The sequence below is a fragment of the Gorilla gorilla genome, chromosome 8 (genome assembly GCF_029281585.2).
Source record: "Gorilla gorilla gorilla isolate KB3781 chromosome 8, NHGRI_mGorGor1-v2.1_pri, whole genome shotgun sequence".
NCBI lineage: Eukaryota > Metazoa > Chordata > Mammalia > Primates > Hominidae > Gorilla > Gorilla gorilla.
In genome coordinates, this window is record NC_073232.2 from 23,888,132 (window position 1) to 23,899,623 (window position 11,492).

An 11,492-nucleotide genomic window follows, 5' to 3' on the forward strand; every position below is an offset into this window, starting at 1 on the left:
CTGTTTTGGTACCAGTACCATGCTGTTTTGGTTACTGTAGCGTTATAGTATAGTTTGAAGTCAGGTACTCCAGCTTTGTTCGTTTGGCTTAGGATTGACTTGGCAACGTGGGCTCTTTTTTGGTTCCATATGAACTTTAAAGTAGTTTTTTCCAATTCTGTGAAGAAAGTCATTGGTAGCTTGATGGGGATGGCATTGAATCTATAAATTACCCTGGGCAGTATGGCCATTTTCGTGATACTGATTCTTCCTATCCATGAGCATAGAATGTTCTTCCATTTGTTTCTATCCTCTTTTATTTTGTTGAGCAGTGGTTTGTAGTTCTCCTTGAAGAGGTCCTTCACATCCCTTGTAAGCTGGATTCCTAGGTATACCACTTGCTACTTATTAATAAAGCTTTTTTGATGTTGAATATGAGAAATTTGAAAAGGCATATTCTGCATTTTTGTTCTCCTGGTATTTACCTGGGATCATAAAATTTTAGAGAAGATTGCTCTTTTTACTTACCTCCAAACAGATCTTTTGAAGATCTTTGCCAAGGAAAACCTAGTTTTTTAACAAAATATCCTACAGCTGATGTTCCTCATGCTCGTACCTGGAGATTAATAGGGTATCCCTCATTACTTCATACTGAACGTGAAAGAGACCTAGCTTTCATCAGGTGGTCCTCTGCCTCAGTGAGCAGTGAGATCATCCGTAAAGACTGTGAAATAGGAAGTGGCTATTGATTTCCCTTCTTAGGTTATATATTAATTCAATATTCTGAATGCCCGTGGAATCATAAGTGTTCAATGAATGAATCAATGAGCAACTTAAGGGATTTACAGTTTAAGGGAGCAATTTTATATGAAATTCTTCAGAAAGATTTAATCAGATGGTACCAGCCGCTTAAAATGCAGTTTTATAAATCAGCTCTTTTTCCTCAAGAAACTTAATATTCTTCCATGGTAAAGGCAAAGAAGTTTATGGCATAGTTTTCACTAAGAGAGAATAGCAATATTTGTCACAAAAATGCTTTAAGATTCAAACTTTTGAAAAAAAACTTGGACAGTACAAAATATTGATATATTTTCTATTCAAGTGACTATTTGTGGTGAAGCCTCTTCTGCACAGTATGATGAAGCACATGTGTAGCTCTACTGTATTTTGTAATAAATGGTGAGATTTCCTCATTTTAAATTTTGTTGTGAATAAAGAATATGTTAAATATCTATAATATGTTTAAATATATGTTTGTGTATTTATAGGTTAAGTATAACATAACATGTTAATATATAGGGCTTTTTTTGTATTTTATCTTTACATACAATGAAGATGACTCAGTCTATTACACTTAATTTTGAGACACAGCATTCTTCTAAAAGTAAACAACTGAAAATTATTTTTATTCTCTAGGTTGTCCTTTGTGGAGGGTCTTCTCGAATCCCAAAGCTACAGCAACTGATTAAAGATCTTTTCCCAGCTGTTGAGCTTCTCAATTCTATCCCTCCTGATGAAGTGATCCCTATTGGTGCAGCTATAGAAGCAGGAATTCTTATTGGGAAAGAAAACCTGTTGGTGGAAGACTCTCTTATGATAGAGTGTTCAGCCAGAGATATTTTAGTTAAGGTATGTTTAGCTTTTGTATACTAGTTAAGGTATGTTTACCTTTTCTATACTTTACATAAAAATAGTAAATTAATTGCCATAAGTTTTTATACATACCATGATGTTACAATGAAACCTTGTATACTGGCAGAGGTTTTAAATTTAGATTTATAATCCTACTTTTAAGGAATGTCTTATATTCTTTTAGTTAATATTTCTCTAACCTCTTAGTTTTTTAGAAAAATAAAAGTTAGGTATAATATTAATCATAAGCTAATATAGATAGAGGTATATTTCAATATATTTTTAAATAAAGTGAAGTAGGATTAAGGATTATTTCTATTTTCTTCTCTTTGCCTAGTGTCCTGTTTATCAATAAGGAATATATATCTCATTTATAATGGGAAGTTTTTTTCAATTGTAAAGATAAATACCAAAGAGTATGCACCTTGTTTCCTGCTAACTAGGGTGTGGACGAATCAGGAGCCAGTAGATTCACAGTGCTGTTTCCATCAGGGACTCCTTTGCCAGCTCGAAGACAACACACATTGCAAGCCCCTGGAAGCATATCTTCAGTGTGCCTTGAACTCTATGAGTCTGATGGGAAGAACTCTGCCAAAGAGGAAACCAAGTTTGCACAGGTGAATACATAAAGTTAGACACATTAAACTGTTCAACTTTGCTTTCTGGATTAGATTCAGTTTAATATCTTAATACAAAATGTGTATAAATATAAAGGACACCTAATACATTTTTATGAAGGATTTTATGAAGGCTCATTTCTGAAAATGAACACCTGTGTACTCATTTTTGAAAGAGGGAAGAAATAGGCAGTTCTAATTTGAAAGAGTTCTGGGTATTTAGACTGCTTCTCTGTTGTGCTCTTGGCCTACCTTGGTAGTTAGGTAAGTGGAATGGGAGAATTATATTTTTTGGTTCATGCTAAATGCACATTATTGTGTACATTTTATAGATGATTAAGAAGTTGGCCTGTGATAGCAAATACTCTTTATTTTCTTGGTCAAGCTAGGGTTTCTCCTCACGTTGGTTTCATTTCTGAGCCCATGACATGCTCTTCCCATTGTGCCATGCTGCCTCTGAGACAAGATAGGTTTGCTTTTTTAAAATACCGCGTGCATATCTTATACTATGCGACCCTCTGTATGCTTTACAAAGAGTGAGGTAGAGCCACGTTATTTACTTAGAAACATGTCTGAGAAATGCAGTTGCATTAAAACACACACACACACACACACACACACACACACGGACTGCAGAACAGTATTTGTATTACAATGCCATTTGTATCTAAATAAAAAGTCTGGGAGCATGAGTGTGTGTGAGGAGGTAGTATTTGAGTAGGGGTGCATTTTCAGATATCCAGGCATTTATACAGAAAATATCTATAGGTACTTAAACCATATTCCAGAAACTTCACAGTAGGTAAATAAGTTTGAAGGTACCAAGAGGGGTTTTTTGACTTTTGACACTTTATACTGAATTTTTTACAAACAGCACAGGACATGAGCATGAATTACTTTTATAGTAAAAATTAAATATCGGTAACAAAAAATAATGTACTGGTTTTTTTTGTTGTTTTGTTTTGTTTTGTTTTGTTTTTGAGACGGAGTCTCGCTCTCTCGCCCAGGCCAGAGTGCAGTGGCGCGATCTCGGCTCACTGCAAGCTCCGCCTCCCAGGTTCATGCCATTTTCCTGCCTCAGCCTCCTGAGTAGCTGGGACTACAGGCGCCCACCACCACATTCGTCTAATTTTTTGTATTTTTAGTAGAGACAGGGTTTCACCGTGTTAGCCAGGATGGTCTTGATCTCATGACCTCATGATCCGCCTGCCTCGGCCTCCCAAAGCAGTATTGTTTTTTAAAAAATATATGCACATTCAGAGAAGTCCAGAAGCAGACTAAAAATGCCTAGCTTTTTTGAGAAGACAGGGTGTTTATTAGTGATGAGATATCGTGTGTGTACGTGTACGTGTGTGTGTGTGTAAAGAGATACATATCTTTAGCTCACATATTTACTTTAATTTTTTTTTTTTAAGACGGCATCTTGCTCCGTCACCTAGGCCAGAGTGCAGTGGCATGATTTCAGCTCACTGCAACCTCCACCTCCCAGGTTCAACTGATTATCCTGCCTCAGCCTCCTGAGTAGCTGGGACTACAGGCATGCACCACCACGCCTGGCTAATATTTGTATTTTTAGTAGAGACAGTTGCACTGTGTTGACCAGGCTGGTCTCAAACTCCTGACCTCAGGTGATCTGCCTGCCTCAGCCTCCCAAACTGCTGGGATTACAGGCATGAGCCACCACGCCTGGCCACATATTTATTTTCTAATTCCAACAAAAGAGTAATGAAAACACACACATGCATAACATGCCTGGGCTGCACCTCAGACTTACCAACTTGGAATCTATTGGTAAAGTTTTAAAAGCGCTTCCACATGAATTGGTTTGTGTGTGTCTAAGAACCTTCCCATGCACCAGGTTTTTGAACTCAGATGGCAGTCCTAGTATTTCCTTAGCTCTTCTCTCACAGTTCCGTTACCTTTTTCTTCACATCCTCTCTGAGACTCCATAGCTGCTGCCACTATATCCTAACTTAAAGATGCCAGGAGGAGCGTTAGCCACGTAACACTGAATTTGGAAGAGAATCTTTCAGAGTTCCCATCTGTTCTAACCTTATTTTACAAATGAGTAAAACAAGGTACTTAGTAACTTACCTAAGGTTATTAAACTAGAGCTTGGCAAAGCCTAAAGTCACTGCAGAACTCCAAATCTGGTTTCTTGATATACCATTCTTTAGGAAACTGAGGAATTTTATAGTAAATTCATTACCATCTCTTACTTACAAATATAATCTTAGTTGTACAAAAGAGTTTGCCATGTTTTTAAGTAGGTGATTTTCCAAATGTATTTAAAATGCTTGATTTTTTTTTTTTTAAGTATATATAGAAAGCTAGTCAAATTATAATTTGCGTGTTACTGGGAATGGCTTACTTACCAAAAAAGAAAAGTAGCCTTTATTTTCCAAGATTAATAGTACATCTTAGAAACAATGATTTTAATCTAGGACATGACATTTAGAAGGGACAAATACATTAGTTATCTTATATGCCCTCCTTCTGGAGGAGACATTTCAAGTTAACAAAGCTTCACTCCTATTCTCTGAATTCTGATTCAGTGGTAGGAGAATTGAAAACTGCCCTATTTTAAAAAGGTTTGTTTCAGTGATAAATAAGCTTTGGTCCTTTGCAATAATTGATACATCAGTTCATTTATGTAAAGATGCTGAATTCTCTTCATATTGTTCTTGTATAAACAGGTTGTACTCCAGGATTTAGATAAAAAAGAAAATGGATTACGTGATATATTAGCTGTTCTTACTATGAAAAGGTAAAAAATTAAACCTCTGTTTTTAAGAAAGTTCATTTTGATATTTGACCATTTTTTGAGTTTATTGATTTTTTTATTTATTGTCATTCTAGAAAAAACATTAAAAACCTACAGAGGTTTTTATCAGTGAATTACATTTTTTGCCCCCAAAATTACTATATTTTACAAAGAAAAGTATATCTCAAGTCATTTGCATCTTGAATATTTTAGGAACTCTTTATTTTGGCTATCATCAACCTAAGAAACTGATCTGTGCTCATTTGAGATGTAATTTATCAATTTCTAGTATAATTTTCTAAGGTTTATATAACTGTTACTGTTTGCCCTATGAAAGGGTAAGTTTCTTTATTGCTGCAGAACATCTGTAAGAAAAAAAGTACTAATTAAATTCAGCTATTGCCATTTTCCTAACCACAAGCTATCCATATCACTACGTATTACAAGTAAATCCTTTCCAAATGAAACTTAAAAGACAACTTACTCCATAAACGATACTTAGCAAGAATATAGAATTCATCAGGGTGAGTTTGCCTTGGCCTAGGCTTGAAAATAGCATGGTGCATCTGGGGCTTATATAAAGTCTTAAACCTAAGATGTTTGTCATCACGGGTTTTCAAGAAATACAACCATGATCTTAGTGGTCGGGAAGGAAGTTCCTAAGAACAACTAGCTAAATATAACATATGACACTTACTAAATTTAGAGACACTGAGATTGTGTTTATTCTTTACATTAATACCCTTCTTTTGAAAATTAAAATTAACCCTTGTTTACTGAAAGCCCTCAAGTAACTTGTTACAGACTTTATGTTTTTATAAAATGAGCTTGTGCAATGTTCTTTATTTTTTTGTCTGTTTAGGGATGGATCTTTACATGTGACATGCACAGATCAAGAAACTGGAAAATGTGAAGCAATCTCTATTGAGATAGCATCTTAAGTGTTTTAGAGAAATCAAGAATTTTTAAAAACAGGAATATCAGCATTTGGTTTTGTGTATAAGTGGTGTTTGTATTAAAATACTTTTTCAATGAACTGTATAAACTATGTTTTATTAAACTACAATATATCAGTAAGTGTTGCAACCCTTCTTTGTTTTTGACGTACAGTAACCTCTTATTACTGGGAAATATAAGGAAGTTTTTTTTTTTTATCATGAAGCTGTTTAGAATTAAACTGAGTTGGTTGAAAGAATTTTCTATAACATTTAATTTGTAAAAGTCTTCTGTTGATTCTTGTTAGATAACCAAGAGAACAATTAAAAGTCATTGATATTAATTGAAAAAAATTTCAGGACCATATAGAAAGTAAGATGCCTTTTTTTGTTGGTTTTTGTTTTTAGAGACAGGATTTTGCACTGCTACCGAGGCTCAAGTGCAGTGGTGGGATCATATCTCACAGCAGCCTCGAACTGCTGGGCTCAAGCAGTCTTCCTGCCTTAGCCTCCCATGTGGCCGGGACTACAGATATGCACCATCACACCTGGCAAATTTTTTTTTTTTTTTTTTTGGAGAGACGGGTCTTGCTATGTTGCCCAGGATGGTCTCAAACTGCTGGTCTCAAGCAGTCCTCCCGCCTTAGCCCCACAAAGTGCTGGGATTACAGGCATAAGCCACAGCCATTTTTTAAGTAAACTGATAAACTCAACAACTAGGAGAGGGGCTTTTACTTTTTACAGTTTTGTTTAGTTTATTTCTTTTCTTCCAACAAACATGTTTTTCTTTTGAAATTAAAAGATCTCTTTAGGGCTGGGCACGGTGGCTTACACCTGTAATTCCAGCACTTTGGGAGGCAGAGATGGGAGGATCACTTGAGGCTAGGAGTTCCAGACCAGCCTGACCAACGTGGTGAAACCCCATCTCTACTAAAAATACAAAAAATTAGTTGGGCGTGGTGGTGTGCGCCTGTAGTCTTAGCAACTCCGGAGACTGAATCCCTTGAACCCAGGAGGCAGAGGTTGCAGTGAGCCGATATCACGCCACTGCACTGCAGCCTGGGTGACAGAGTGAGACTCCATCTCAAAAAAAGAAAAAAAAAATCTCTTTAGTTTGAAGAGAAGGCTAGCCACATTCTGTTTACCAGAGAATATTCACTAGAGCCCTGAGATCCTCAGTGGGTTCCAGTGAAAACTTATTCATGTTGGCTGCTATGGAGTTAGTTGGTAGTACCCTTCTAAAAGTTTTTAAAGATCCAGAAACCAAACTTAAATTTTTTCATCATTATTTTGCATCAAATTATTGACAGAACCATGAAGAGAATTCAGATATGATTTTAAGTCCACGGAGTCTTTAAATACAGAAGCAGCTTGAAAGGTGTACTCTTTGTCCTAAGTTATTAGTTATTTCTTAGGATCTTTTTCCAAAGTCACAGAAAATTTGAAATAAAAGTGATTTTGGTATAAGCAATTCAGTGGCTTCAGAACATAGGAAAACACCAACTGAACTAGTTCTGCTAGGTCTACATGCTTTCAATTATGCTTTTTGAAAAACTGTTTTAGGATTTTATTTTGTGGTTATTGTTAGCTTTTAAAATAGATCTGGGGTGCCAAACCATGGCCAGTGAGTCAGATCTATCTCACCCCTGTTTTCGTAGATAAAATTTTATTAGAACACAGTCACACTCTAATTGTATATGGGCTGGCTGTGGTGGTTTTCACATTACAGTGGCAGAGATGAATAGTTACACAAAGGCTGTGTGGCCCACAAAGCTTAAAATATTTACTGTCTGGCCTTCTACATAAAAAATTTGACACCTAAAGTACATTATTGAAACTTATAGAATAAAACAACTTCTTCTAAAGTTTTCTGCCATATTTATGTAATGCTTTACTTATTGGCTCCTTTCCCCACTAGATTATTAAGCATTGTGAGAGCAGATACTCTCAGTCTTAGTCACCATTTTGCCTCAGCCCTTACGACAGTACGTGAGCGTAGTGGGTGTTCATAAGTGCTTATCAAATAAATGAATTATGTGGAAGAAAAAAATAATGTCATCTTTGTATGCTACAGGACAATGGCCAGTGAGTAGTACATCTGTTGTATATTTTATGGTTTGTTTAGAAACATAAGGAAGGAAAGGAATAGCACTGCTGCCTTTATTGGTCAGCTTTGCATGTTTGTTTGGTTGTTTTCCCCTAGACTTATCAAATTTGAAATTGTCATCAATAAGTCCTCTACTGCCTAATGAAATTCTTCCACATTTTTTCGTACCCTCAGGTGATAAGTTTTTTCCTTGTGAATTTTTGAAAGATTTGCTGACAAAATTTTCTAGTGTTTTTTTATTTTTCAAGGTGAAAATAGCTTTAAATTTTTTGTTTGTAAGAATGATAGTCAATATAAAATTCAAATTCCAAAAGAAAAAATATAAAACATTCTTTATTCTACCATCCAGAATAGTAACTATAAAGATTTTTGGTGACTACCTTGATAATCTTTTCATGTACATCCTAGTTATCTTTGTTATATCATATGTATGTCATAGCAAAGATAATTGGGATGTACATGAGATACATGCAATTTAAATATACTCATGAAATGTAAATATATTTCATGAAGTTTAAATATGTATATATTTAAATGTGGGGAAAGCAGTCAAGTAAGTGAAGTATTACATAAATATGGAAGAAAAGTTTTGAAGAAGTCATTTTATTTTGGAAGTTTCAATAATCTACCTCGGGTCAAGTTTTTTATATAAAAGGCCAGATAGTAAATATATACATATTTAAACGTAAACAATTTTACCACTAAAAGCTTATGTCAAATCATAGTTTTGCCTATTTACATCTGACATTGTCTGAAGAACAGAGCCAAATATAAAAATAGGAAGAAATACCTATGATGTGAAAGTCTTGGAACGTGTCTTAGTTTGGACTGCTATAATAAAGTACCATAGTCTGGGGGGTGGCTTGTAAACATCAGAAATGTATCATAGTTCTGGAGGCTGGAAGTCAGATCGGGTGCTGGACCAGGCTGGAAGCGGGGCCGGGTTCTGATGAGGGCTCCCTTTTGGGTTGCCAGCTATCCTTATAACCTCACACGGAGGATAGAGGGCGAGAGAGCTCTGAAGGGTCCCTCTTGTGAGGGTGTCAATCCCATGCATGCAGCCTCCACCTTCATGATCTAATCACCTCCCAAAGGCCCCACCTCCCAATACCATCACTTTGGGGGCGAGGATTTCAACACTGGAATTTTTCAGAGATGCAAACGTTCAGTCCTTAACAGGAGGCCACAAAATATTCATCACAAACTGAAAGCTTTTATATGTATAAGAATTCTTAAAAGTATCCTAGCATAAAAGTTCTATGGGAAAAATCACAATATCTAAAATGATAATGAGTGACCATATGATATAATACTGTTATTTGCTTTGATTCATTATCTCATTTTAAAATTTTGATCTCATCACAATTCCACGAGTAGTTGTACTATGTAGAGAGTAATATGGCATTGGTTATTTCTGTTTTCCAGATAATAGATTCACAGCAGTTAAATAAATTATCCAAGGTCTCACAGTGAATAAATGGTGGATTTTGAACTAACATTCAGATGCTTATTTTGTAAACTTAATTTTTCTTGACTGCTTACTATTTTAAGCACATTACATGGATTATTTCATTTAAATTCACATTCTTAATCTAGTGTTCATTCTACGATTCTTTGCCTCTCAGAAGAGAACGTTTATTTCAGTAGAAGAGGAGACACTCCAGAAATCATGTGGTCTTTGTGAAAAAAATACTGGGAAAGGGTCATGATTCTCTACTTTTCCCTTGAGGACCCTGGTGTGTGTCTCTTAGTGGCTTTTTATTTCTCTCTCCATTTATAGCCAGGATTTACCAACACCCTCAAACATTTTAGTCCCAGGACCCCTTTAGTCTTAAAAATAACATGTTGAGAACCCATAGAGCTTTTGTTATATATACATAAAATGTAGTTATATAACTATATACATAGTTACCATATGGAAATTAAAACCAATTTTAAAAATTATTTCTAAGTAATAAAGTTAATATGAATAACTTTTTATTAGAAATAATTTTTCTAAGACAAAAAATTAGTGGCAAGGGTGGTATCTGGGGTTTTATTTTTTGTTTTTTGTCTTGAGACAGGGTCTTGCTCTGTTGCCCAGGCTGCAATGTAGTGGTTTGATCATAGCTCACTACACCCTCAAACTCCTGGGCTCAAGCGATCCTCCCACCTCAGCTTCCTGAGGAGCTGGGACCACAGGCATGTGCCACCACGCCCAGCTAATTTTTTACTAGGGTTGCCCTGGCTGGTCTCAAGCAATTCTCCTGCCTCAGCCTCCCAAAGTGCCAAGATTATACGTGCGAGCCACTTTGCCTAGCCAAAAGCAGTATTTTGTATTTTTTCAAATCTCTTTCATGTCTGGCTTAATAGGAGATAGCTATGTTCTGGTACCTGCGTCTTCGTTCAATGTGTTGCAATATTCAAATTGTGTAACCTCTAGAAAATTCCACTATGTACTCATGAGCGAAGGAAGGCAGAGAACATTGTTGGTCTGAAAATAGTTTTGCGCTCATGAACCCTGTGAAGAGTCTTCGGGTCCCAATTACCATACTTTGAGAATTGCTGCTCTAGATAGTAAACACGGTGATGAATGTTGAACAGACAGGGCCTCATCTATGCGCTGGAATGGATGGGATTCAAGACACGAAACGAAACACTGGATTTACAAAATAGTGCGATGCATTCATTATGTAAGTTTTTACTGAAACTAATCAAGACCAAAGAACAAAAACCCGACAAGATAATTGCAAATTTTGATGAGTGCTTTTTAAGGATGCAAAGTAGGGCTAAAGAATGAGGTAACATGCGAGGCCTCTGTCAATAGGTGGTGTTTAAGCTGAGACCCAAGTGATCTGAAGGTAGCCATGTGAGGAGGGGAAGGAGCCTGTCCTCTGAACCGGAAAGTAATTTACAGCTGCCTTCAGTGATTTGCTTTATCCGCTGCTCCTGTCGCTAGGAAGTCAGCTCCATGAGGACTGGGTCTTTTTTCTTTCTCATCCACTGCTATATTCCCAGCACCTATCAGGTGCCTGGCACATAGGAGATGCACAGTAAAAGATTTCTGGGTGAGTGGGGCCGGGGAAAGGCCTGGAAAATGAGTAAAGGGGAGAGTGGCACAAAGTGAGGTGAGACAGGATTCCCATCACTGGAGGCCCTGCCGGCCATCTGGAGGTTTGAGTTTTATTCTGAACGCCGGGAAGTTCAGAAGTGTATTTTTCTGGATATGTTCAATTTGAGATGTTTGTGCAACACCTAAGGGCATATGTCCATTAGGCACTGTGGATATTCTAGCCTGGAATTCAGGCAGAGGCCAGGGCCGGAGACGACAAGTGAGGCATCTTGTGTGTCAAGATGCTATTTAAATCCATGGGAATTGGGGCAGTCACATAGGGAGAGGGCGGAAAAGAAATGCAGTCCCAGGGCTACAGTCCCTTCTCTGAGGAACCCAGGTTGGACTGAGGAAAAGGAGCCAAAAA

General features: G+C 36.7%; 1 protein-coding gene across 1 annotated transcript in view; it reads left to right on the forward strand.

Annotated features, from left to right (window-relative positions):
* Positions 1 to 6,069, forward strand: part of HSPA14 (heat shock protein family A (Hsp70) member 14) — a 33,536-nt gene extending 27,467 nt beyond the window's left edge. Inside the window, exons 11-14 of the mRNA XM_004049076.4 lie at positions 1,396 to 1,608; positions 2,055 to 2,228; positions 4,925 to 4,995; positions 5,855 to 6,069. Coding sequence (XP_004049124.1) covers positions 1,396 to 1,608; positions 2,055 to 2,228; positions 4,925 to 4,995; positions 5,855 to 5,933 — 537 coding nt within the window. The 3' untranslated portion in view covers positions 5,934 to 6,069. The remainder of the gene's footprint in view (positions 1 to 1,395; positions 1,609 to 2,054; positions 2,229 to 4,924; positions 4,996 to 5,854) is intronic.
* The last annotated feature ends 5,423 nt before the right edge of the window (positions 6,070 to 11,492 follow it).